The sequence below is a fragment of the Cercospora beticola genome, chromosome 5 (assembly GCF_033473495.1).
Source record: "Cercospora beticola chromosome 5, complete sequence".
NCBI classification, from domain to species: domain Eukaryota; kingdom Fungi; phylum Ascomycota; class Dothideomycetes; order Mycosphaerellales; family Mycosphaerellaceae; genus Cercospora; species Cercospora beticola.
Genome location: NC_088939.1, coordinates 2,301,735 through 2,327,694, shown reverse-complemented (window position 1 = coordinate 2,327,694; position 25,960 = coordinate 2,301,735). Strand labels below are relative to the sequence as shown.

Here is a 25,960-nt window from a genome sequence, read left to right as displayed (position 1 = left end):
CGAGGACGCTCTCCGTAATCGCACGCCCGATTGATCATGGTCGCGTATCATTTGCTGCTTGGCATTGCCATCACAGCATTCGCTCGCGATCAATACGACTATGTTGTGGTCGGCGGAGGCACCGCAGGCCTGACAGTAGCAGCTCGGCTCAGCGAGGATACGAAGACTACAGTGGCCGTGCTCGAAGCAGGCGAGGACCGGTCTCAAGATGTGAACGTCCTAGCCCCGAACCTCTTGACCTCGCTCTACAGCGACGAAAGATATGACTGGAACTATCACACAACCCCTCAGGAGCATGTCAACAACAATGTGATCGCCCATCCACGCGGTAAGCAGCTTGGGGGCTCTTCGGCTATCAACTTCCTCTGGTGGACGCATGCCTCGCAGCAGGACATCAACAATTGGGGGCTTCTCGGCAACAGGAACTGGAGCTGGGAAGTGCTTGAGCCATTCTTCAACAAATCCGAGACATTCATCAGACCTTCAACGCAGACGGAAGAGGCACTGCGTACTCAGTATATCGACCAAAGCCTGCACGGAGATGAAGGGCCCATCTTGACCACTTTTGCCGACATCTACTTCCCACTCGACGAAGCATGGCCAAGGACCTACGAGACCTTGGGTCTTGCAGTCGATGGCGATCCGCGAAATGGACTCGCGCTTGGCGGTTATACGAACATGCTGAACATGGATCCGAAGTCGAGAAGTCGCAGCTACGCTGCTACCACATATTTGCAAGATGCTTCGAAGCGACAGAACTTCAAAGCCATGACTGGTGCGCACGTTCAGCGTATACTGTTTGACCAAGATGAAGGGACACATCGTGCAGTGGGCGCAATTTACAACATCAATGGTACGACGCACAAAGTCTTTGCGAAGAAAGAAGTGATTTTGAGTGCCGGTGCCTTTGGTTCGCCTCAGTTACTGGAGCTGTCCGGAGTTGGCGATCCTGAAGTGCTGCAAAAGTTTGGCATTCCACAGGTCGTGGAGAATCACAATGTCGGCGAGGGCCTGGAAGATCATGTGTACGTTCCTCTCGGTTACGAAGTTCGGCCTGGTATCTTTACCTTAGACGACTTCGCAAACGGAACCCTTTTCGACGAGGCATATCAGAATTTCATCGACCGACGCGATGGTCCACTGGCGACGACTAGCGCCATGTCAGCATTGCTTTCTCTCGAACAAATCGGCGGCTACGATAGAGCAGACCTAAATCAGACAGTCAACATGTACTGCTCGAGTGCAACGATCACTGGTGAAAGTACAAGCCAATCCAAGCTATGCAGACCAAGCACTGCTCAGCAGTCCATACTCTGCGACGACATCCACAACGAAGCTGTGATGCAAGAGTTTGCGGTGCCGGGCGGGATGTCTCCTCAGTTTGTCAATGACACAAGCAAGCTATTCGCATCGAGTGTCCCAGGCAACTTTTTGACAATCACAGCTGTGCTTGAACATCCGTTCTCGCGCGGTAGCGTTCACATCAATTCAGCGAATGCGTCGGAGTATCCGACCATTGACCCCAGATATCTATCTCATCCGCTGGATGTCAAGCTCCTTGCTGCTGCTGCGTTGCACCTACAGAGCGTTGTCCAGACCACGCCACTTTCGGATCTACTGGCAGGAAACGGAACGATTTACCAACCAGGATATCACAAGCTCGATGAAGCAAATGTGGAGGATTGGGTTCGTGAGAGCTTCCAGAGTGAATATCATCCTTGTGGAACAGCTGCCATGCTGCCGCGAGAGCAGGGAGGCGTTGTAGATGAGAAATTTCGAGTATACGGAGTCGAGGGCTTAAGAGTGATCGATGCAAGCGTGTTTCCACTTATCCCACGGGCAAATATCCAGAGTCTGGTATATGCCATCGCGGAACGAGGCGCGGACTTCATCAAGGAGGATGCAGCTTGAGGTTAGATATTTGAGAACGAATTGTCGCTCCCTTTACAAATCTGTCATAGCGTGGTTGTTTTTCGTGGCTGTTTTTGGTGGTTGTGATGATGGTCAGTGCTGTGGTTGTCAACTGAGATCGACGTTCTGCCACTAGCGGCCGAAGTTGAGCAGCCAATGTCTGTATAGCCAAGGTTTTGGCGATGCTCGATAACCTGGTAAATGGGTTGTAGGCTTTTGCAGGATGCATTGCAGCTGCAACTTGTTCATCGATGACCATGTGACGCTTTTGTATGGGTGATTTGCGGAGTATGTTGAACATGCCAACAAGGTGCTGATACTGCAATCGATTGCCAAGGATCGGAGCTCTCCAACTCCAACTTTCGGGGCTTGATGTGGACTCTGTCCCACAACTTGCAACATCTACACCATGTTGACCGTGCTACCAACTACGGCCAAGAGAGTACGATGTCGATGAGGAAAGCTGATTTCAAAGCCAGGTGGGCGTAGTTGCCCATCATGATGCGCTTCGAGCGTCACACTGGCTTCATATGCATCTCGAGCGTCACGAGCGCCATCGTGTTCGTCCCACCATAAGAGCTCTTGTTGAAGCAGGAAAGGTAAGCGGAATACAGACATCTCATACTACAATCTCAGTACGCACAAGGAGCATCATGACTACAGCAGGCGCTGGCGTGACGCCGGCCTTTAAGATCGACGACTCACGATGGGTCCACGAACGCGTCCGGGTCGGGGACAACGAGCCCGCTTCTCCATCGCTCGAAGACGGCATCTACCTGCACACTATCGCGTGTCCTCCGCCTGAGGGGGAAGCAGCGAAGGGGACGGTTCTGCTCATCCATGGATTTCCACAGACGTCCTATCAGTTCCGAAGAGTGATTACGCCTCTGGCAGACGCTGGCTACCATGTCATCGCGCCAGACTACAGAGGAGCAGGAAGCAGCAGCAAGCCGTGGAATGGGTACACGAAGGAAGTCATGGCGAAGGATCTGCACAACCTCGTCAAGCACTTGGGAGTCAAGGACAAGCTGCATTTGGTGGGACATGATATCGGTAGGCAGAGAAGCATTTGCAACCTGGTCAGACATGCTGACGGAAGCCATCAGGCGGCATGATTGCGCATTCCTACGCTGCTCAATTTCCGGACAACGTGGCCAGCATAGCACAGGGTGAGAACCCGCTGCCAGGCACTAAAGCATACCACAGCACAAAGAGTTCCATGCAAGTCTGGCACTTCACCTTCCATTCCGTTCCCGACCTCCCCGAAGCCCTGATCCAAGGGCGCGAGCGAATTTACCTGAAACACTTCTTCGACCGCCTCGTACAGAACCCCGATGCCATCAGCTCCCACGATTTGGATGTCTACGTCACAGCTTACGCGCAGCCAGGCGCCATGCGTGCAGGCTTGAATGTTTACAGATGCTTCGAGAAAGACGGCGAGGACAATGTCAAGCGAATAGAAGAGCATGCAAAGTGCCAGGTCAGGTCACTTGCCCTGTGGGGCGGGCAAAGTTTTGCTAATGAGGAAATGGCAACGAATATGGCGAAGGAGTTCTACAATGATGTCGAATTCGTGGCTATACCTGGCGCAGGACATTGGATCGCGGAGGAGAAGCCCAAGGAATTCGTGGAGACTCTACTCCAGTGGTTTGAGAAGATTTAGGCAGGAGCAACACTCATTTGCCTTTAAGTCAGGATCGTGTGTACTTAATTTAGCATCGAACTCCATGACTCTCGGCCCGCTGAAAGGCGACAACCGGAGGTGGAGACCTGGAGACAGAAAGGTTTCCAAAAAGACGTCGATTATTAGCAGGTGTTCCAGCGAGAGCTTGCGAAGAGCATCTAGTCGCAGGCCAATCCTACGAGGAGAGTTCGAACAAGTATTGCTGTGAGTGCGCTCACGAAAACATATGGAAAAGAAGACGAAAACTCGAGTGAATGTTGGCCAACAATTCAATTTCAAATCTAAACAACAACAAAAGCACCCCAACGACCGACCAGCTATGCAGCACACCAGTGTAATGTAGTCGTCAGCCCAGGCTCATCAAGCGCCGCGTCCGGCGCGAGATCTTCATGCAACATCGCAATCATGTAGTGATCGTAAACAACAGACCGGCTGTTGTGATTTCCAACTGATCAACAGTAGAAATTGTTGGCCATCTAGGCAACAGTGAGGACACCATCCTTGTCGAAGCTGCCGCCAGCAACAGCCACCTGATATTGCAAGGTCAGTAAGGAGATCTTTGATGAGAATGATCGATGGAGAGTTGACTTACAGCGCCCTTGGTAGCGAGATCAGCTGGGTTGACGGAGAACTTGCCACCAGCAGCGAGGAGGAAGCAGTCGTAGTCGGTGGTCTTGCCATCGCGCTCGAAGCGGACACCGTTGGCATCACGAGTGGAACCTGGAGCGGAAACGGTGTATTCGACAGAAGTGCAGACACCTGCGGTACCATCATCGACGCCATTGGCTGCGATCTGCTTGACGACAGCGTCGATGAACTCAGCGCTAGCCTAGATCGGATTGTTAGCAGCGGGTTCGGGGTGAGGTGATTGCAAGGAATCCTACTCACTTCCTCGTAGGAGACTTCGTCAACAGCGCGCTTGTTGCCGCCGCGGAAAGCCTTGCTGGCGGCGTTGATGCCCGTGGTGACGGCGGGAGCGACGACACCGGAGACGACACCACCGAGAACAGCGGCGGCACCGGCACCGATAGCACGTCTCACAGACTCGAGATCCCTCGTGGCGAGGCGTCCATTGCCAGCTCCAATGACAGAGATGAGAGCATCTCTCGCGTTGATGTTGCGTCCATTGCCTGCTCCAATGACGGAGATGAGAGCATCGGCAAGAGCATCGCGCTTGGAAGGCTTGATGAAGTCTGGAATGCCGTCGAGTGGGTCGTTGCCGCCGAGTCCAAAGTCGAAGCTGAAAGCATCACGAGAGAGAATGCGTGGCTGGTATGGGATGCCAATGCGGTCAGAGAAGATTGGTTCAGGCAGGCCAAGCTTGGGTCCAGCGTGGCTGATTTGGTTGGAACCAGGCTTCTCGGCGGTGGTACCCTGATCCGGCAGGGCAACAGCGGCGGCGCTGGCGACGAAGATGGCGGTGGTGGTGAACTTCATTTTGTTGGTAGATGGGATTTTTTTTGATAGGTTGGTATTTGTGATCGATTGCGATGGAAAATGATAAACAAAGATCAACTTTGTTGTGTGCAAGAAAGAATTGATGAGAGGGGAATTGGGCTGGTGTGCTGATGAGGCTGCTGGTGTTGTTGATGCTGATGATGAGTTTCGAGAATGGGCGGTCGACTTGCATCCTAATATACGCTGTCGACCTGCTCCGACTGCCAGTGTCTTTGCCCAGCTGTCAGGCTGTCGAGTTGTGATTCTCCGAAGGTTGACAGCTGTGCCCATTGTAGCCGTTTCTTCCTGTGCAGCTGTGAACTCGCAGAACGTGCTTCCATGTGCTTTCGACGTTGGCCAAGATGTTGAACCTTGCATGCGTGGTTTTGGGATGGAAGGATTAATCGCCTATAACATTCCGAATCAGGCAATCTGAGCAAGCATTACAGCTGTTAGCTAGCATAGTCTCGTTTCACAGTAGGTCCTATAAGCCTTGGCCCGGCCATTATTGCGGAGTAGAGTCGCTTCTGCCATCCACAGAGTTACCGGATATGTCCTAGCCACCCGGAAGGTCGACTGCCACATCTTGAGCTAGAGTGTTAGCATCGGAGAATGCAGTTCTTCTAGTGATCTTCTAGTGTTTAATATCAGTTGGGTGGCCCTACATTGCAGACGACACGCGTAGTGCTTGACCTGCGCTTGTCCCAGATCGGAATTTTGGCATAGCAGGACTCCGGGGAAACACTTTTATCCAATCAGCTCAAGTACAGTTGCGCAATACCACAGCCGCTATCATGTCTCAGAATAGCGTAGACATCTGCAACACATGGCGTCAATGTTCACTAAACATGGATTGGTAGCGTGGAGAGGAGGTAGCCCGGCGATAAGCGAATACCAGAGTGGCTGCTGCTCTTTGATGTTCACGCGTTGGCATGTCACAGAAAATCCATAGATGTGCCTGCTTCAGTACTATCGGATAGACGTCAATGAGATCGTCATCAAACTAGCGACTTCGTGAGAGACTTTGTGGACCTATTCTACGTTGAAGCAGCGTGTCAGTAACGCTGTCTGCATCGTCGATGGCGATCATATACTTCCGGAGGCTTCGAGCTGCCCACGTGAATAGAACACTCGATCACAGCAAAAGCACTGCCACTGAACCCCGTCACTGTCTTGCCGATTGATGTCTGTCGAAGCACTAGACGTTTGGCGTATGGAGAATTCCTTCTGAGGAGCGACAGAATGAATACCTGATTCAGCAGACAACGTGTCTGATCCAGGGAATCCGCTTGGCTCTCTCTCGCAGCTCATGTCATTGACATCATGTTCCCGAACAGAAGGTGAAGTCGTCCCGAGAATAGTGCCCCCGTCACCACCGTGTACCAAAGTCTATCTGTAGTACCACAGGCACTAAGTCACCTATAATGAATGTTAGTTTGCCATCTCCTGGAATTTGTGGGGTCGGAATAGCTGACCCGGGGTGTATAGCAAGGGGTGGTGAGCCGCTAGTGTGTCGACCATTGCGAAAGCACCGAATTCACCGACAAGCCACCTGCCAAGACCACGATCTTGTACTCCTTACAGAGTAATAAGATGGGGAAGATAGGTCTACCGCAGTTCCCTCCGTCGGCACCGCATCGCGGCCGCGATGCTAGTTAACTTAGGCACTCCGGGTCCTCTGAACCGACTAGTCCACATAGAGCCGATACAGTTCACTCATCCTTAGGAATCCATTGTGTAAGCCACTGATAGACCAAATCGAGATTTTGTGCAAGTACAGTGCAATCCACGGAGCACAGGAGCACCGAAGCTGGTGAAACATGATCGCAAAGACAACGGTGTGTACTGCACAAGCCTCCGCGAATGCTTCCGACCGACAATATGCGATATGCGAAGATCTTCGTACGAGAGCGCCAGCATCTGCGTGCGTAGAAGACCAAGATCAAAGTCGGGGAGATGTGGCCGGTTGAAACAGGGCATCCCAAGAAGGATGACGCTGTTCCGAGCTCAATACGATCGTATCAGTTGCCGAGTCCATTGTGAATTGCCCGCGAAGATTGCCTTACAGAAAGCATGGTCCAGACTACTTGCGATGACTGGACATTGAGGGCGGTAGTCGTCGTCAGGTCCATTCGACATTAGCACTGGGAGATCAGCTTTTGCTGAGGCCAAAGCAATGATCGATCCGAACTTGTCTGCCGCTACTGTCCTGTCCTGCTCTGAATCTTGAATTTGTGAGATCGTGCCTGCAAGATTGGGGGATTGGTTGTTGGCATATGGGACAAACCCGTGAACTTGATCTTAGTGTATCCTTGATTGTTCATCATATCATACGTTCGCGAAGGAGCTCTGCCGCCAAACTGCGTGACTCGCATCACTGCGGCCTGTGATGATGATTTTAGAATGTGCGAGACAGCATGTCACACAGCATCATCATTGCCGCTGGGCGCCGTAGACACGAGCGTGCCTCTGTAATCTTGGGCAATGCGAACAACGTCAACCAAAATAGTCGGCGCGATTTTGGCTGTGATTGCGGGCGCTGCTGCTCAAGTCAAGTCACTATTGTTATGGATCACACGCTTTCATGGAGTCTATTGCATAATGGAAGAAGCTTGCATCGAGCTTGATGAGAGGAGATATGGCCGGTGAAGGGCGATGTTCTCGAGAGGAAATTGAGTAGAGTGATGCAGCTGGCGATGTTGTATCATAACGAATTGCTGCCAGCTGCATATTTCGGTGTATAAATGTCGGCACGCAAGGAGTCACACTTCCCACGGACACCGCCTCGCCGTGACCAGTGCCGCCGACGAGACAGGTGGAGAGCTAGTATGAACTATGAAGGTCCGGTGGTAAACTTGATCTTGCAACCTTTTGGGACAAACACCTTGCGGTGTTGTTGACGCATCCAGCCCACAGCTGATTCCATCCCGCATGACGCGATCTAGAGAGCCGCTCCTCAGAGAGGACCTTGTAGGAGTTCCGTGAAGGAGAAGTAGCCGGATGCGTCGTGATTGCTTGAGAAGGGAGACTTCTGCCTCGAATCCTGCGGAGGAGGTCCGAAATGGTGACATGTCTCTTGGTATAGTTTCGCCGACTTCTGCAGACGCGTTGTTTCAGTTCGGATCTCCTCGTGAGGCGGACAACTCCACCGCGCTGAACCGGCAGCAATAGGTAGTTGAGCTGAACTGAGACTGCTTTCTCGCCATCATCGAATGCATGGGCACAGTGATCGCCGTCCTGTGATCGTCAATATGAGGAAGCATGAAGTGAAGTGAAAGTTCGACGAGGAAGAATGTCTGACTTTGCGGCTCGAAATCCGGAAATGCTTGGCAGTCCATGCTTTCAGGCTCTCAGGCTTCAACTTCAACTTGCCCTCAACTGCCAACGACACGAACACCGCTCCTACCGAATACTCGACACTCGACCCGATCATGGCCGACGAAGAAATGGCCGACGCGCCCCAGGCGCACTCCGATACCGAAGAGTCAAAGCCAAAGAGCAGCACCAGCCGATCGGGCCAAGACACCAAAACAGCAGAGAATGCGGCCGCCGTGCGCAGTATCGAGGGCTGGATCATCATCGTGACCAATGTGCACGAGGAAGCCTCGGAGGAAGATATTCAAGACATGTTTGGAGAGTACGGAGACATCAAGAACTTGCACATGAATCTGGACCGAAGGACAGGTTATGTCAAGGTAAGAAAGAACAAGAGGACGAAGTGGATGTGGCAGGTGCGCAGCCATGCACAGGACACCACTCCTGAGCCGGGAAAGTCCGGTGTCGGATATGCGTAAGACTGACATGTTCCTATCGCAGGGTTATGTGCTCATTGAGTACCCAACATTGGACGAGGCGAAAGCCGCAATTCAGGATGCGGATGGCAAGGAATTGCTGGAGCAGAAGATTGGTGTCGACTATGCCTTTGTCCGGCCCCCACCTACGAAGGGCTCTGCGCCAAAGGGACAGAGGAAAGGTGGGCGAGAGCGAAGCGCGAGTCCTGGAGCTCGGCGCAGAAAGGACGAGGACGACGAGGATTGAGCGATTCCCTTGAATTTTGAGTAAAACCCCATTCAAGTCAAACCTTGACAGAAGTGAACGCGTATCTTGGTGCTTCAGCTGGCGACCGCCGAAGCAAGATACGTGCCGACTATGTCGGCCGAGATAGGCTGAGAATGCCAAGGTAAGCTCACTTAAACATCGAAGGCTTGAGTCAATGCTAACGAACAGCAGATCATATGAACGCAGCGCGAGTTTAGTGACGCACCCATTATTGCACCTCACGTACTGAGGGCTTCGCCTGGCGCGCACCTTGATTGTTGCATAGCGAGGAACAAGTCTTGAATACTGCTGAACTGTCTAGACCAGGTGCTTTTTGGCAGTGGTCACGGACTCGTTTACTCAAGTGTCAGATCTTGCGCGACTGGACAGCGCCTCTCACACATCGACCTTAGACGAAGAGCAAGACTGTGCCAATTTGAGACATGATTGTCTCGCTGCGCTAGACATATCGATCATGTCTTACAACGTTCAAACGCTCATACAGGCATATATCGGGTGTGCAGCCGACATTGTGGAGCTATCAGATACTCATCACATTCGCAAAACTCCACACAGCTACCGGAGAACGTGTGAGCATTCGAGAAAATAATCTAGGAACAGAAAATGGCAGAACTTGCTCGAAGGCGCTGGGAAGACCGGCAGCGGCAACAAGAAGTTGTGGAGAATTATTGTCGCGTTTGCATGATCGTGGCGCCGCAGCTCGAAGAACCGTTGCGGACGCCAACTCCAGCCGAGTTCTATTCGAATATTCAGATCGACGACGACTCGGGCGATGAGCAGTGGTCGGAAAATATTCATCCCCGCGAGCGAACTACTTGTCTTTCCTATGAGAGCACTCTTGTCGTCGTCAATGCGCTCGTGGAAGCAAGATGCCCAGAACTGAGGGATCACTTCAGGATGCTGCGAGAACTGGATCAGGAGCTCGTCGATCTTGTTCACGCGCCGCTAGAAGAGAACTTGTCGCCAAATGAGGATCTCGAAATGCTGCAAAATGTCTTTCCAGATGCAAGACAAAGTCCGTTGCGTATGGAGGACATGATTGCGGCAACCCCACGGTTAAGGTGATTGGTCGAACGCCCATACCCGATGACGGATGAAGGAATCGGTACATATCTCACGCAACACACCGAACTCTCGTTGCACTCGCGACGTGGTGCATACATACAAGCAAATCACAGTTCATACCGTACCCCTCCACGCCTGCCGGTGTCTTTATCCTTTAGCATTGCAGAGACTTCGAGCATCCGCCTCTTCGGGCAGCTTGAGCTGCCATCCTGGTCATGCCCTGAAGAAGTTCGCACTGCTCGTATGTTGGGGCGTATGAATGAGGGAGTGGAAGGCGATGCTTCGCAGAATACAAATCTTTGAGTTCTTGGCGCACGTACTATCGGGTGATGCATGGCGTTGCATGCAGATCTTGAAGCACGGAGAGCGGCAACGGTGCGCTTGATTTTGTGCTAGAACGAGCTGGAGCATATGCTGCAGCAAGCGCGGCCGCTATCTCATCATTTTGCGAGCAATGGCAGTGTCTGGAACCACACGTGGCTTGCTCTTGTGGAAACCTGGTATTTCCGTGTCCCTGGAGCCGCACGCAAGATGCGCCCAAAAGCTGCTGTGAGTGGTGCGCTGAATTCCTTGCAGATGCCAGTACTGGCCGTCTCGGTCACAGTGGCCTGAATATATCGACTGCCTTTACAAGAGAATGCATTGCTTGAGTCATGACTGGTCCTCCAGCTGTCGAGTCAGACTGCCGACTTAGCCGTTCCATTGACCCACCAAGACTGCGACATAAGTGACTGCGTACTGGTAGATTCTAGTCGGCCTGCTTCAAACAATGCACGGGATCACGACCTCACTGCATACCGAAAGCGGGATCGCGGGAGAAAAGGCTCCAAATGAGATTTAATGTCTTGTTACTGACTCAGGCAGGCAATCATCGACCATCTAGATTATACAGACTCGGCCTGTAACTGAGTGGACACTCTCTGCTGTGGCTCATTTCCAAAGCATGCTACACACTTGATATGTATGCCCACGCCGACACCGAAGCCTTCCAGCCTGTTCAAATGTTGTCTTACCTTCCGGGTTGAGAACGATACCCACGTGGCATGGCCATGTGCGGCCATGAGCTATACGGCTTCTGTAACATTAGACTCGAGCCGCAAGTCTATCATCGATGGCTGCCGTTCACCACACACCATTGCTAACCACGAACATGTACAATGATGCCTTACATCATCATCGCCGGCTCAGCAAAGAACAGCTGAAACGTTTGCGCGATTCGAAGCACCCGCGGCGGCTGGTCATGCATTTCCTGCCTCTTTCGGAATTGTATCCCATAAGCTTTGCGCAGGTGGTCGATAGAGAGATGGTATAAAGAGGCAGAGGATGACCAAAGAAATTGGTATCACAGCACCGACCATCTACAATCTACAATCATCAACCACATCCCCTCGCTCAGCAATCATGGTCGCATTCAAGCTTCTCTCGCTCACTGCGCTTGCCCTCGGCGCTACTGCGCAAGTCTCGTTCGATGCGTCAGAGAACTCCGCTCAGGTTGTCGGACTTCTGCAGGAGTGTGACCACGCGACGGTTGCCTCTGGCGAGATTGCAGGCCGCTACAGAGCTGGCGTTGATGCCGATTACGAAGCCCTTGCCAGTGCGAATGCGGATCTTCTAGCTGCTTGGGAGGCGATCGGAGTTGCAGCAAGCAGCAGTGGCGGCTTCTATACCGATGCAGGAGCCCAGGCTATTCTGGAATTCATCACCAATAAGCTCGGGTAAGTTTTTGATTCAGCAGGCGATTCAGAAATATATCCTTACTCCATTCAGACCAAATACCCTCGCCGCCGATCAAATCTATGTCAAGAAAAGAGCGGAGTACATCAAAGGCCCACGCCCATTCATCGACTACATCGGCCCTGGTCTGATCAAGTTGAAAGTCGCCGTTGCGGATGCAGCAGCTGCCGTCCAGCAGAGGACCCGCGCCAAAGACCTCACTCCGCTGACTTTGGCCTTGCTGAACATCGCCCAGGACTACTCGAATGCCCAAGAAGTCCAGCAGTTTGGACCACGAACTCCGATCTACAAGGGACAGTGTGGATGTTCTTCTCGCCCACAGGGAAATGGATGCTATGTGCCAAACAAGAAGGGTAACTGCAGCTTGCTGAACCCATTGGCTTGTTTCTTCTTGTAAGGAATGCGGCCTGGATGGAGCTTGGAAAGCTCGTTACTGCATGAGAGAAAGTGGAGATGGATTGATTGATGATTGAGGATCGGATACTTGGTCATTGTATTTGGAAGAAAATCAGTATGAATGCTCTCTCTGCTTGCATAATTCTTCCCTCTACTCATGGCGGCAACATTGTGCCTCCGGAACAAAGACCCTCGCTCCCCAGCTCAGGTCAGATTACGCCATGACTGTTCTGTCCTCCATTCGTGGCTTGCTCGCGTGGATTCCTTGCTCGTGCAGTTGGAAGGTGGAAGAGATCCACAGCTTGTGTGACACCACAACGAATCATAGAACACTCTTGGTACGGACCCGATACCGGCCAAGTCGATGAATGCATTAGCCAAAACTTAATCTATTATGCCAGCGACGACTTTCTTCACATGTGAGGTACCTCATAGATGTACACGTCATAAGCTATATGCATGTCATTACTTTGCAGCTTTGCAGCTTGCTCTGAGCTGTCAGATTGGTGACTTTCTTCAGATGCTGCTACCTGACTGTTCTGTTGGTTTTAGTTCTATTGAACATCATGCCAGATCCCACATACTTCACTTGCACTCTTGGACAAGCCAAACCGTATAAGGAAAATGATGACTTCACGAATATCAACGACTTTATTCGGCAAGCAGCAGAATCAGATCCTGAGACTCCAGCAGTGGGGTCTTACATACCTGGCAGCAACGGCGACGAGGAGTGGCAAACACGAGTGTTGAACTTTCGAGAGCTCCTTCAAGGATCCTGTGCGACAGCACAACTTATCGCCAAACCGGTCAGCATACCGCATGGGGAAACTGTAGGATTGCTGAGCTCGAGTACTCCGGAATTCCTCTTTGCATGGCTGGGATTGATGAGGCTTGGCCACCCTGTCCTGCTGATTGCGCCACAATGCTCACCGACTGCTATTGCTGGGCTGTGTAAGCAATGCAACGTTAAGAAGCTCTTTCATGACGAAGCATATACAGACTTGGCAGGAAAGAGCGCGAACGTGGAATTGGCCACCCATCTGTTACCATTCAATGCAGACAAGAGTCCGTTCGAGCTCGCACAGCAGCCTCTGACGAAACCCGTGCCAGATAGCAATGCTGCGAGGGACGATACTGCCTACCTTCACCACAGTTCCGGGACGTCTTCCAGTGTGCCAAAGCCGATTCCGCAAACGCATTATGGTGGTGCCGGAGCCTATGCCAGGTTTGATGGCACCAAACACGCCACTTTCACAACAACGCCGTTATACCATGGCGGTGTCGCAGACTCGTTCCGGGCGTGGACGAGTAGGGCTCTCATTTGGCTGTTCCCCGGAAAGGATGTCCCGATCACTGGTTCCAACATCATCAAATGCTTGGAGGTAGCAGCAAAGACCGATGCGCCTCCAGTGAAGTACTTCGCCTCAGTTCCTTATGTGCTCGAAATGATGGCTGCAGAAGACAAAGGCATGAAATTCCTTCGCGGGATGGACATCGTCGCTGTCGGAGGTGCCGCCTTACCATCGGAAGTGGGTAATCGTCTAGTTGATCAGGGCGTTAACCTCATATCCCGGATGGGCAGTGCGGAGTGCGGCTTCCTCATGTCGTCCCACCGCGATTACGAACAAGACCGCGAATGGGAATATCTGCGGCCAGATGGAGGGGTGAACTTCGAGGAGAGAGATGATGGCTTGTGCGAGCTCATAGTACCTCCTACCTGGCCATTCATCTCCAAAGTTGACAAGGTCAGTGAGGATGGGTCCTTCGCCACTCGTGATCTGTTCAAACGACATCCCACTATTCCGAACGCATGGAGGTATGATTCGAGGGCAGACTCGCAATTGACGTTGATCACTGGTAAGAAGTTCGATCCTGCACCTCTTGAAGACAGCTTGGCTGTGAAGTCATCGTCGGTACAGGATGTTTTGATCTTTGGCAACGGCCGTCCCTGTCCTGGCGCTTTGGTGTTTCGATCTTCCGCGGCTGCGGACGTCTTAGACGAAGACTTACTCAAGGACTTCGCTCCCGCCGTTGAAGAGGTGAATCGAGACAGCCAAGGTCATGCGCGGATACCGAAAAGCATGTTGGTTCCGATGCCTTACGCTGAGAAGCCGCTCGAGAAGAGTAGCAAAGGCACAGTTCTTCGCAAAATAGCAGAAGAGCGGTATGCCTCGGAAATTGAACAGGCGTATGAGAAAGAACCGTCTGGCAAGGTCGAAGTTGCCGATGACGATGTAGAGTCGTTCGTCTCTGATGCCGTCTCGTCGATTGTGTCCGCCACGAGCGCTGAATCGAAACTGGAGTCAGACACGGATCTGTTTGCGTATGGCGTCGACTCGGTGGCCTGTATCCAAATCAGGCACGCTGTCTCTCGTCTGTTGCCGCAAGGCAGTAAACGTCTACCATTGACTATCGTCCAGGACACTGGAAGCATCAAACAGCTCAGCAAAGCGTTGATTGATCTTCGCCATGATCGAAATCCAGAGTCCTCAAGCACTGATGAGCAGACGAAGCTGATGCGCAGCTTTGTCGAAAAATATAGCCAGCTTGACTCATATGTCGCTGCGCAGCTTCATCAGTCAACACTCACACCGCCTCGCACGCCGTCGCCAACTCAGACGGAGCCGAGAAAAACTATACTTCTCACCGGAATGACTGGCTCTCTCGGTAGCCACTTACTGTGCCAGCTCGTAACACGTTCTGAAGTGTCACGCATTCATGTGCTCGTGAGAGGCGCCAGCCAGCAAGCGGCAGAGGAGAGAGTGAGAAAGGCGCTGGTCAGCAGAAAATTGCCTGTGCCGACAGACTTTGAACGCAAAGTCACCATTCATATCAGCAACCTTTCAGCATCCCACCTGGGCCTTGCAGCCGACGTATACGCGAAGCTGGCTGAGGAGGTCGACACCATTTTTCATCTCGCTTGGGCGGTAGATTTCATCCTGCCTTTGAAAGGCTTCCGTCAGCATTTTGCAGGTCTCCAGAACCTTCTCAATCTCTCGTTACAACATTCGAAATATGGGTCAAGTCCCGGGTCATCAAAGGCGGCGCGGCTCATCTTTTGCTCGAGCACTGCTTCGGTGGCATCATATAGCCAGATCAGAGCTGGAGAGGAGGTCCCAGAGGAAGTTCAGGCTGACGCACAGTGCAGCGGAAACATCGGCTACTCTCGATCCAAGTGGGTTGCAGAGAATATCTGCCTCCAAGCGGTCAAGGTGCACCCCGAGCTAGCGAATGCTGTCAGTGTTGTACGAGTCGGCCAGCTGAGCGGAGACACCGTCAATGGCGTATGGAACAAGAGCGAAGCGTATCCATTGATGTTGAGCAGCGCCAAAGTGACCGGCTGCCTACCAGATTTGCCGCGTGAAAGCGTTGGCTGGCTGCCCGTGGATACAGCTGCGCAAGCCTTTATCGAGCTCGGACTGAGCCAACAGAGCAAGATACCAGAACCGTCTTCGAGGAACGAGAATGTCCAGGTGGTTCACCTGCTCAATCAGGACCGTACGACCACCTGGAAGATGCTCCTGGGCTGGCTCGAGAATGCCGAAGGTATCAAAGCCGTTAGCCCCAGAGAGTGGCTCGCCAAGCTTGAAGACATTTCTGCGCCTGCAAACGAACACGAATCTCATCCATCGCTGAAGCTCTTGGACTTCTGGAAAAGCGCGTACGGGGCAGACGCGTCGAGTGAAGGGGATTCGCCGGCAACAGCTGAGTTTCAGACGGAAGAGACGCTTCGCTTCATGCCAGTATTGCGCTCTGTCCAGCCAGTGGACGATAAATATGCGCTGAAATTGTGGCTATGGGTTAGAGATAGTGTGTAACATGTGATAATGAATATGTAGACGCCGACTAACTTAGATCTAGAAGGAGGCCTCCGTGCCTCGTGTGCTTCGGGGAAAAGATTATGCGAGAGATCATGCCTGAGGCAGCAGCGATTCAATTCAAGCAGTTCCAGCTCCACCCACCTTTCGCCCTCAACATGGATCTTCGATGTCATCATGCTGAGGCATTGGCGCATTCCAACATCCTATGGCGATGTCTCACACTGTGGAGCGACTCCTCTCCACCCTGTGCATATTACCGGATCAGCAACTCGTTCCCCGTGGCCGCATCAGACAGCTCATAGTCCATGACGACGATACTGGTAAAGAGCTGCAAGAGCTACAGTAGCTTGAGTAGCTCGAGTAGGCTTGGTTGTTTGTTGACTGTCTCAATGGTTTACGCTTATTCTTGTCCCTCATCTCGTAGCTTCATTGCAAAATTTTGGACACACTGAGCATTTCCCACAGCATTCCACCATGGCAGACAGCGACGACATTGTCTTGCGCTCTATAGCTGCTACGAAGGCTAAATATGTCAACCTGGGGAAATCAGGCCTCCGGGTATCGAACCCCATTTTCGGCTGCATGAGCTTCGGTAAGCATTCATGTCCAAGATCTTAGAAATCGAGAGCTGAATGGTATTCCAGGATCAAAGGAATGGCAGCCATGGGTCATTGAAGAAGCCGAAGCACTTCCCCTGCTCAAGGCCGCGTACGATAAAGGTCTCAACACCTGGGACACTGCCAACGTCTACTCGAACGGAGTCAGCGAAGAGATCATCGCCAAAGCTATCAGCAAATATGGCCTCAATCGCGAAAAGCTTGTCATCATGAGCAAGATCTACGGATACGTTGGCGAGGAAGTGAGCACAAGAGGCATCGTGTATGGCGAGAAAATTGCAGAGAGCAAAGAATACGTCAATCAAGGCGGTCTGTCAAGAGGCGCGATATTCAGAACTGTGGATGCGAGTCTGAAGAGACTGAACATGGACTACATGGATGTTCTGCAGATCCACAGATTCGATCCTTATACGCCAGTCGAAGAGACGATGGAGGCTCTTCATGATCTGGTCAAGAGCGGCAAAGTCCGGTACATCGGAGCTTCTAGCATGGTATGGGTCGACACTTTGAAAAATGCTGGGGAGCTTACTGACAGCTGACGACAGTGGGCCTACCAATTTGCACAAATGCAATTCGTTGCTGAAAGGCACGGATGGACTAAGTTTATCAGCATGCAAAAGTAAGATTCTCACAAGTGTTCCAGCACTAAATCCTTGCTGACTGTCCAAAGCCACTATTCCCTGCTCTACCGAGAAGAAGAGCGTGAAATGAACCGGTTCTGCAACGAAACAGGCGTCGGCCTTGTTCCCTGGTCACCACTTTGCCGAGGCTTCCTTGCACGGCCACCGAAAGAATATGGCAACACTGAGCGATCAAAATCCGAAATTGATTCTCCACTGTTCGAAAGTGGCTCCAGCCCTGCCGACAAGGAGATCATCAAGCGAGTGCAAGAGCTTGCCGAGAAGAAAGGCTGGACCATGTCCCAGGTTGCACTGGCTTGGATCAACAAGAGAGTGGCTAGTCCGATTGTTGGTTTCAGCAGCGAAGCACGTTTGGACGAGGCTCTGGCAGCAAGAGGGAAGGAATTGACACCGGAAGAAGAGGAGTACCTCGAAAAGCCTTATATCACGAGAGCCATCGAAGGCCATTGAGGGAAGCTAGGCTCCAGGCGTGACAGCGCGAGATCTTGATTGCTTGGCACGCTGGGCTTGCACGAGAGTCGAAATGTGTTGTTACGCTGCAAGGCTGACTTCTGTTGAAAGGTGTAATAGAGCTCGGATTCAAGAATACAATCTAGAGACACCACGTACTCCAATTCAGGATCTGTCTGCTTCACGACCTCGAAAAGGGAGCAGCACTGTAGGGCTCCTCGTAGTATACCTCTACACAGCCAAGAGAACAAACCGCCAGCATAAATCTCAACCAACGACATCAAAACAACAGCTAGGAGCTTCTACTCTCCCGAACTGACAGCTCCTCATGAAGAATTTCCATCAGAGCTACGATACCCTCATAGCTCAACTGAGTGCCTGCTCGATTGAACAACCCGTCGATCTCAGCCTGATCCTCATGCCTCTCCTCTCGCAGTCGAGCGCGCTCGACGCTGTAACGCCAGCGTCGATATCTCGCGCGCCGTATGTTCCGCATGAAGGTACCTTGCAGTTCTGGGAATTCCCTCTCGTTAGTCTCGCATCGGGTTGGCAGAGTCACCACATATTTTTGCAATGGGCGGACGTACCTTCTTCGATCGGGCGGAGCATATCAGCTATGCGCCTTTCGCGGGCTTCCCATCTCTGTCTGTCGGCATCGTTTTCTGGTGTCTCGGAAGGTCCTTCACCTCGTTGTGATGGCCTACTTGGGCGACCAAAGAATAAGTTTCGGCTTGGCGTTCCTCGAGGCAGGTCTCGGAATCCAGACACCGGCGTCTGGAAGAAAGGGTTGGGGCCCCGAGATGCCATGTTATCAAGGCTTTGCCTCAGTACAGCTCGGTTCTCGCAAGGCGTCAATGTGCACTAGGGTTGTTTCTTGCGAAGAGCGAGTGTTGTGTTATTTCCGAGACCGTTTCTCATGTGTTGTGAGTGATACTAATATACAACAAAAACCGTTCATCACCGCAGAGAATTGTTTGTCATGTTTGTGAGACTCATGTGCAACAAGCACATGCACAGGGAAGGTTTCACGTGAGTCAGTCGTGAATGAGAATTGTTGTATTCAGAACAGCCTTTTGTCTCATTCTACCATCCTGTCCAGTCTCAAGCAGACGCTTCACGAGGAGTTCGAAGCTCGACCCATGAACGCTGCAGAAGACCGCGGACAATTTTTCCACCAGTCCCATCCCCATCCGAATTCCATTACCAACATTCCTTTCCATGTGCTCCCTCCAGATATCCCTTGGGTTTTGTTCTTGCAAGCATTTCGATCCAACAATTGTTCGTTTCCCTCGTGGCCCCTTGGGGATACCCTTGAAGAGAGCCCAACAATCCTTCCATTCCATCCCATCCTCGATTCCCTTCCCATAATCCCGATCCCGTCCTCAGTACCCTTCCCATGATCCCATCCCATCCATCCTTTCCTTCCCACTTTCTCCCTTCAAATGTCCCCTGAAATGCGTGTCTCAGGCAGCTCTCTCCCCCGCGATCCGCTGCTTAACCAGACTGAAGAGCATTGAAATCATCGCATCCTCAGAGAGGGAGTACTGTTTCCGAGCTCACCTTTCCTAAATGTACTCGGGTCTCCAACAGCTCTCTACAACGCAATCGCGCTTCAGTGCTAGGCAAAGGGGCAGAGAAACTCCTCGCATTTTCGGAGAGAGGGCTGGTGTCTCGCGATAACCTTTCCTAAATGTACTCGGATCTCGGACAGCCCCTCTCGATACCCTCCTCCCCATTCCCACCCTGAGCAGCTCAGAGAGCCTGCCTCTACTCAGAGTCAGGGCTTTGCTCTCTGGCCGTGAGCTGCCTTCTCATAATTCCTCGAAGGTGCTCCTGAAAGCTCGGAGCACACTTCTCGATGTCCTCATTGCGCAGGACAATCCCGCTCGCCCTGTTCTCCTGCTCCAAGCTGTAATCCAGCGACATTGGAGGCTTCGGAAAACGCCAGTCAATTGCGTCTTCCTCGAAGAGAGCGGCGACGTGTGTCGTGATGAGAAAGAACGTTGGCCCGTGGCCAGTCTTCCCCACGTCGCGAGTGGTCTTGCTCTCGCACTCGCAGGTTTCGGAACCGCAAGCGTAGGTCCCGAGGTATGCGTGGACGCATTCGTGCAGCAGAGTGTCGAAAATTGCTGCGCGGTGATCGTAAGGTCCAGTGCGTATGCGAAGTCGCGCATCTTGTCGAATCTTTGGGCGATTCTCGTCCGAATTGTCGTCTTCGTCGGGAATCGAGGTCGTGGCGTAGATGATGTCTCCCTTTGGCTTGCCGTTGACTAGTTCTTGCACTAGAGTCTCCCAGACGAACTGAACATGGTTCAGTCGTCCGTCGAAAAAGACTTTGCTGATGAGGGAGATGGCTTTCATCATGTCCGTTCCCTCCGGGACTTCGTGACCGAAATCCTCACACATGTCGTCCCAAGCGGTATACCACTCTTTGAGGTCCGACAAGGCTTGTTTGCGGTCAGCGTCCCACTTGTCGTATGGTGCCTTGATGAAGTCTATGCATAGCTCCGTCAACTCCATGGCGGAGTAAGCTCTGCGGCGGTCGTTGAACTTGGCTGAAGCGTCTGCATGGCGTTCGAGGCAGTTGAAGTCCAACATGTTGGCGGTTCTTGTCTTGTAATCTTTGATCGTGATAGTCTCTGGTATTGCTGTAGGCAGCGTGCGATTCCGTGAGCGGTTGATGCTAGTAGCGTCAGATTCTCGAGAATGGAGAATGAGAGAAGAAAGAGAGAAAAGAGACGGGCGAGCGCAGTATATAAAGATCGTTCAAGAGAACACTGGTACAGAACCCACATTGCGGCCTCATTCACTCTGCACTGTGGCTCGACATGAGGGGTCCAATCAAAGGGCTTGCCACATCCGACAACTCTGTTTTGTGTCCTCATTCACTGTGCGCTACGTTCACCGTGGTTCTTCAGGACCTAAAAGCCTAAAGGTGTCGGCCTGGTAACACTCCTCAGCGGCTTGGCGGCAGCGACCCAGGACAGAAACGCTGGACAAGTCGACATGCCGAATGAGGCCACTTGGTCCGGCAACTTGTACTCTTGTCAATGCACGGCCTGGAAAGGCGGCTACAATACACAACAGACTCTGTCATTAAGTTTAGCTAGCTACAGTGGGAACACTCTTGCACCCATCATCATACAGCAGCAATTACCGACACAGAACTTTTTTGAGTCCTTCGCTTCCATAAAAGAATGTCCTTGAATACGGCCGTACTCGTTTCATGTCCCGCCCACTTCTGTGATCGTGAGGGCCCTCTCCATTTTTGAAATCAAAGCCGTAACGCCGCGCTAATTCTCAGAAGCCGCGTGCCTCCCATTATTATGTATAAAAGTGCTCATATGTCATCCTTGAAATGTTGCTAGTGTCCAGCCGAGCCCAGATAGTCTTCTCCTTGGTTCGGCGTGGTGCTATATTCCACGCTCGCAGTGCCTTCTCGCAGGGCAGCAGCAGCACCGATGCTGTTCCGAGAGATACTATCCTGGGCGCGATGGTGACTGACGTAACTTGCTTTTGCGCCAGATGCCTGTCTTGGTCTGTCCTCGTCGACGTCGGCGATGTTTCCAGTACTGTCGAAGCCTTCAAAAAGGTTGGATGTGTGCTGTCGAGCAAGCTGTTGTCTATGACTGACGCTGACTTCCTGGCTCGATGCCCTTCTCGAGCTTCGCCTGGGCACGGATGGCGGCGCAGGCTGGAAGGACTGTCTGGAAGACTGGGTGGAGAGTCCAGCTGCACCACCACGGATGCTGGGATCTCGCGAGTGGTTGCCCCAGTTGATGTTGTCGACAGCGCGGAGCCAGTCCTGACCGCCGGCAGACTCTCTAATGTCGTCGACGTTGCCGAGTGCAGCACTCCTGCTCGAATTGATTCGTGAGGGCACAGCCGCAGTATTGAGTGCTCCTCCCTGAGTCTCCTGGGTTGTGGTGAACCGAGAAGCAGTGCTGTTGAAGCGTGAGGGCAGGTCGATGCTAGGACTCGTCTCGATTGGAGCCAGAATGGGAGCTGGTCTGTCCGAGTATTTGGCACGCGGCGGTCCTTGATCCTGGTGCCCGAACTGAGATGAATCTCGGCTCGCAGCAGACGCATCGCTCAATCTACGTGGCGGTGTTGGTGCGACGCCGATAGCATCTGCATGCTCGAAGGTTATAGGCTCGAGAACAGGCATCCCCAATGCATCGCTATCTGGACGAACGCGACTCCTGGTAGTCAAAGTGCTGTCTCGTACGCCGGGAAATTGGAAGTCAAAGCTATCGTCGCCTCGCTTGGGGGATGTCTCTAAGTCAGTCAAATCGGCCGGTCCCATAGCAGTGCCTGTGGCGACTACAGGGCTGGCAGGGCTCGCAGAACGGTCTAGAGTGCCATCAACAGAACGTGCAGCACCTGCAACAGCTTGAGGCGGCGATCCAGGAGTATCAGGCATATCCTGGTAAGGCTCATCGGAATGCATGGGCGGGCTTGTGGTCATCTCGACGCCTTCTTCTTTCGCCATATCTGGCGGCATCCTGGCTGATCGGACCACCTCGAAGCCTTTGCCCTGGTCCTTCGTCTTGCCGCCCTTGACACCAAAGAGGAGCTTATGGAACCAGCTTTGCGCAGTCGAGGCAGGCCCAGTAGGATCTGCGGGTCCAGTCTTCAGCTTTCTGGTAGCTTGCCCATTGAGTGCGGGCCCTCTGTAATACTGGTCAACCTCGCGTACCGCGTAGTCGGTCCTGTTGGCCGGTTCGTATTTGCCGCCTTCATCATTAGAGCCTGCTCGAGTGCGCAGGTATGCGGGAGCTGGAGAGCCAAACGTAGTGCTGTCGTAACTAGCGTCGCGAACGTGGCCCCCAGGACCTGCTGGCGCGTCCTGGTACGGGAAATCGCTCTTGCTTCTGGTCTTCGCAGCCGCGCCCCCAAGAGTCTCGATAGTAGCCTTCCGTGGCCGCGGTGGACGGTAGTAGCCATCCCCATCAGCTCTCGGGGCGTTTGAGGACACTCGACCGTGCGAGACAGTCTGTCCCAGCTGATCGGCATTTTCCAGATCCGGATCCGGCGAACTGACGCCTTCTCCTTGGCTGAAATTCTCGAAGCCACTCATCCGGTTCAGGAGCTGCTGGCTGCTAGCCGAGATGGACCTGCTTCGTGTGCCGTACCCGGCCTGATTGGTGGTCAGCATTGCAGCACTACTCATGCTGGTGCGATCAGCCGGTTCGCGCTTCCTGTCGGGCCGCTTCTTCAAGGTGCGCCAATTGAGGATACTTCCTCGAACAGCTCCGTTGGTCTTGTCATCTCCAGCACCCATGGCACGTGCAACTACCTCAATCAGCGTCTGCATGGAGTTCATGAAGAAGCCGAACAGGAGTACGCAGGCATGCAACAGTAGAATGATATATCCGATCCAGCCCTTGGGGGCCTCGGTCACACCTAGGCTAGGTGCAAAGGCAATCATGAGGACAACAGTGATTAGCCTGACACTGGCGAAGAACGTGTGATACGCATTCATGCTTGTCTGTCCTTGAAAAGGTCGGAAGCCGTTCAACGTTAGAATCAGTATAACTTCGCAGATGGCCAGCACAATGATCTGAGCAATGCCCGAGGGTTGGATCGCACCGATGGCAACTCCACGCATGAATGTGATGAAAACCGGGACCAAGGCGAATGGTGCTGCACTGTCGCTGTATGTGTTATACAACGGTCCGTAGAGCAGAACAGTTGTCATCTCGTCAAACAGCAGCGTCCTGGGCTTCGTGGTGAAAATGACGCGTAAGATCCAGCCGGCCCATACGACCATGATGACGAGAAGAATGGTTGCTGAGATTACAACGCTCGCTGGTGAGCTTGGGGCAATGACTAGCTGGAACAAGCTCAACGCCACGATCGGGAGGATGAAGTAGTTGAAGAGCAGCCTGATGATGTTTCCCAGGGTGAACGGCAAGTTCTTCTGGCGGAGGTCCTCCTCTGTGGTGTGCATCGCTTGGTGAATCAGCCAGCGACCGAGGAATCCTAGTTGGCAAAGTGCAATGACGACTGCCGCAATCACCAATAGCCAAATGACCATTCCTGCCCAAATGTCTGAATCTTCTTGCATTCCAACCAGTTGGCTCATCCTCGTCAAGCCATAGGTAGCATTGTTCGTTCTGTACAGTCCATCCACCAAGCTTTGCGTCCCGCCACCGTTGACGAAGCTTTGGTTGAACATAAGAGTTGACCATGCAGACTGACTGACAGCGGGCCGGAAGAAGCCAGGATACTGCAGTGTCAAGCTTCCCGTGAGCACGATGAATTGAATGTACTGCAAACAGTCGCCAAAACCCGGCGTCACCAGTCGCAGCAAATCTTCGTCTCTCCCATAGTTGCTGCTCCATTTGAAGATGTCCGAACTGCCCCATGGAGACCATATCGCAGCCGCGAGCGTCGCCAGGCCCTTGGCGATCAATATGGAGAGAGGAAGCCATCTGAGCATTCCCCTTACACTGTCGCCTAGGTCGGGAGTGATTTGCACGCTTACGCAAGCGATGTTGAAGGCTCCACGGTCACCACTAAGGACGTGGACAGTTGTAGAGATTGTGCTGAAGGCATACGAGCTGCCAAAGGGCTGATTTACAGTGAATGCGGGCAGAGATTCCCGGTCATATCGGCTGGCGTTGAAGACTGGCCCCAGTGGGCAGCTACCAGTCCCATTGACCAACGTCGGGCAGAATCTCTCGCCGGAGTTATCATGGGCCGTGAATGTCAACACATCGTAGTCCGCCGTCAGGGTGGAGTATTTGTTGTCATTGCCAATATCTGCGATCTTGCCAAAGGTCTCATTGGGGTTTGTCCACACAGGATCAGAAGCCGGCGGGTATGGGTCCAAGAACTGTTGCCCTGAGACATTGCCATATATTGTCAAGTTCAGGCTCCTCCTCGATTGCTCGGTGGGGAGGAAGCTCGCGTCGACGAAGTAGGGCGTGAACTGGAGGAGTTTCGGATTGGAGTTGAGGGTGCTGTCGCTCAGACAGTTCTCGAAGCTGATGAATGCGCCGTGGGCGGTCGGGAGGTGTGATAGCGATAGCAGGAGTAAGCAGCACGACAGCGTCGACCAGACGCTGTGCGGGAGCGTCCTCATTGTTGCCGTGCGGTCATCGGGTGTCGTGAAGGTGCATCCGCATTGGCGCCTGGAGCGAGGGTGGTTCGATGGCGAGGCGGCGGTCGATGGTCGTCGTCCGGCATAGACGTCGACGATGTTTTTCGGTGAGCTGGAACAGGGCAGTCGCTGCTGCTGGCCGCTCATGCCACTCGGGGGAACCGCACAACACTCGTCGTACGCGGAGCGGAAGATGCAGAAAGCAGCCAAGAGACTACCCACGCCGTCGATCACTCCAGATCTCTGGGTAGCCTACTAGACGCGTAGCGAGTGTGACTATCGATGTATGCTAGGATGAAAACCCGCACCAAGTGGCGAATTGTAGGTGAATATGGACAGAAGAAGTGAATCGCACACGACAGCAGCAAGAATGATGGAAACGTTCAGAGCAGTGTTGAGCTAACCGTCAGCAAGGGTCAAACCACCAATTGACCACGCTCCACGCGCTGGCTCGGTTGACTCTTGAGGCTCAGCAAAGCCTATAAAAAGGCGAAAGACTTGGCACGAGAGGCATACGTGGACGCCAAACTTTCACGATTATTCACCACAATCCTGCCATTCTCCTCGTCGTGCATTGATCGTGCGACAACGGGCTGACCCTGTCCTCCCAGATAGCAGCATCCGTTCCATTGCATATCCAAGTTCGTTATCGTGTTGTAGCTGTGCTTCGAAACACGAGCTGCTTCGCGCTTGGACGATCTTCCTGCGAATACGACTTTTTGCCTCCCGAGACCGCCGACGTTCCTAGTCCAGGCTCTGGCTCTGCCGAGCTGCCGACAGCAGCGTGCCCCTCGCGAGACATATTTCCGTCGTCGTGCTTAGGATGTGATCTTTTTGTCTGTAGAGACAGATCTGAGACATGTAGATAGACTCGCTGCGTTGGTGAAAACATGCAGAACCCACGACTTCTCCATGGACGCGAACGTGAACCCATCATCGTGGGCCACTCCACGTGCTTTCCAAAGAAAGGGAAATCGGATGTCGGTCCCTTTCACTTGGACCCCACCGAAGTGATGATGACATAACCATCCAAATCT

At 52.8% G+C, this 25,960-nt stretch overlaps 10 protein-coding genes across 10 annotated transcripts; 7 read left to right on the top strand and 3 right to left on the bottom strand.

The window, feature by feature from the left end:
* Positions 1-36: 36 nt before the first annotated feature.
* RHO25_008162 (uncharacterized protein) lies at positions 37-1,911 on the top strand (the record flags this gene model as incomplete). Its single annotated transcript, XM_023600306.2, has 1 exon — positions 37-1,911. One exon carries the CDS (start codon positions 37-39, stop codon positions 1,909-1,911), a length of 1,875 nt encoding a protein of 624 aa, XP_023449708.1.
* Positions 1,912-2,564: 653 nt separating this feature from the next.
* Positions 2,565-3,574, top strand: RHO25_008161 (uncharacterized protein; the record flags this gene model as incomplete). The annotated part of the gene is made up of 2 exons (XM_023600305.1): positions 2,565-2,964; positions 3,018-3,574. 2 exons carry the CDS (start codon positions 2,565-2,567, stop codon positions 3,572-3,574), a joined length of 957 nt encoding a protein of 318 aa, XP_023449709.1.
* A 497-nt stretch (positions 3,575-4,071) lies between these two features.
* RHO25_008160 (uncharacterized protein) lies at positions 4,072-5,032 on the bottom strand (the record flags this gene model as incomplete). Its single annotated transcript, XM_023600304.2, has 3 exons — positions 4,072-4,125; positions 4,188-4,424; positions 4,484-5,032. The coding sequence occupies 3 exons, from the start codon at positions 5,030-5,032 to the stop codon at positions 4,072-4,074; spliced, it is 840 nt and encodes a 279-aa protein (XP_023449710.1).
* Positions 5,033-8,463: 3,431 nt separating this feature from the next.
* On the top strand, positions 8,464-9,070 carry RHO25_008159 (uncharacterized protein; the record flags this gene model as incomplete). The annotated part of the gene is made up of 2 exons (XM_065603035.1): positions 8,464-8,763; positions 8,849-9,070. 2 exons carry the CDS (start codon positions 8,464-8,466, stop codon positions 9,068-9,070), a joined length of 522 nt encoding a protein of 173 aa, XP_065459107.1.
* A 624-nt stretch (positions 9,071-9,694) lies between these two features.
* Positions 9,695-10,156, top strand: RHO25_008158 (uncharacterized protein; the record flags this gene model as incomplete). The annotated part of the gene is made up of 1 exon (XM_023600302.2): positions 9,695-10,156. One exon carries the CDS (start codon positions 9,695-9,697, stop codon positions 10,154-10,156), a length of 462 nt encoding a protein of 153 aa, XP_023449008.1.
* A 1,401-nt stretch (positions 10,157-11,557) lies between these two features.
* On the top strand, positions 11,558-12,287 carry RHO25_008157 (uncharacterized protein; the record flags this gene model as incomplete). Its single annotated transcript, XM_023600301.1, has 2 exons — positions 11,558-11,871; positions 11,924-12,287. 2 exons carry the CDS (start codon positions 11,558-11,560, stop codon positions 12,285-12,287), a joined length of 678 nt encoding a protein of 225 aa, XP_023448948.1.
* A 565-nt stretch (positions 12,288-12,852) lies between these two features.
* RHO25_008156 (uncharacterized protein) lies at positions 12,853-16,104 on the top strand (the record flags this gene model as incomplete). Its single annotated transcript, XM_023600300.2, has 1 exon — positions 12,853-16,104. The coding sequence occupies one exon, from the start codon at positions 12,853-12,855 to the stop codon at positions 16,102-16,104; it is 3,252 nt and encodes a 1,083-aa protein (XP_023448919.1).
* A 477-nt stretch (positions 16,105-16,581) lies between these two features.
* On the top strand, positions 16,582-17,815 carry RHO25_008155 (uncharacterized protein; the record flags this gene model as incomplete). The annotated part of the gene is made up of 4 exons (XM_023600299.2): positions 16,582-16,699; positions 16,752-17,215; positions 17,270-17,343; positions 17,395-17,815. 4 exons carry the CDS (start codon positions 16,582-16,584, stop codon positions 17,813-17,815), a joined length of 1,077 nt encoding a protein of 358 aa, XP_023448670.1.
* Positions 17,816-19,582: 1,767 nt separating this feature from the next.
* RHO25_008154 (uncharacterized protein) lies at positions 19,583-20,413 on the bottom strand (the record flags this gene model as incomplete). The annotated part of the gene is made up of 1 exon (XM_023600298.1): positions 19,583-20,413. One exon carries the CDS (start codon positions 20,411-20,413, stop codon positions 19,583-19,585), a length of 831 nt encoding a protein of 276 aa, XP_023448987.1.
* A 766-nt stretch (positions 20,414-21,179) lies between these two features.
* Positions 21,180-24,905, bottom strand: RHO25_008153 (uncharacterized protein; the record flags this gene model as incomplete). Its single annotated transcript, XM_023600297.2, has 1 exon — positions 21,180-24,905. The coding sequence occupies one exon, from the start codon at positions 24,903-24,905 to the stop codon at positions 21,180-21,182; it is 3,726 nt and encodes a 1,241-aa protein (XP_023448991.2).
* Between the last annotated feature and the right edge of the window lie 1,055 nt (positions 24,906-25,960).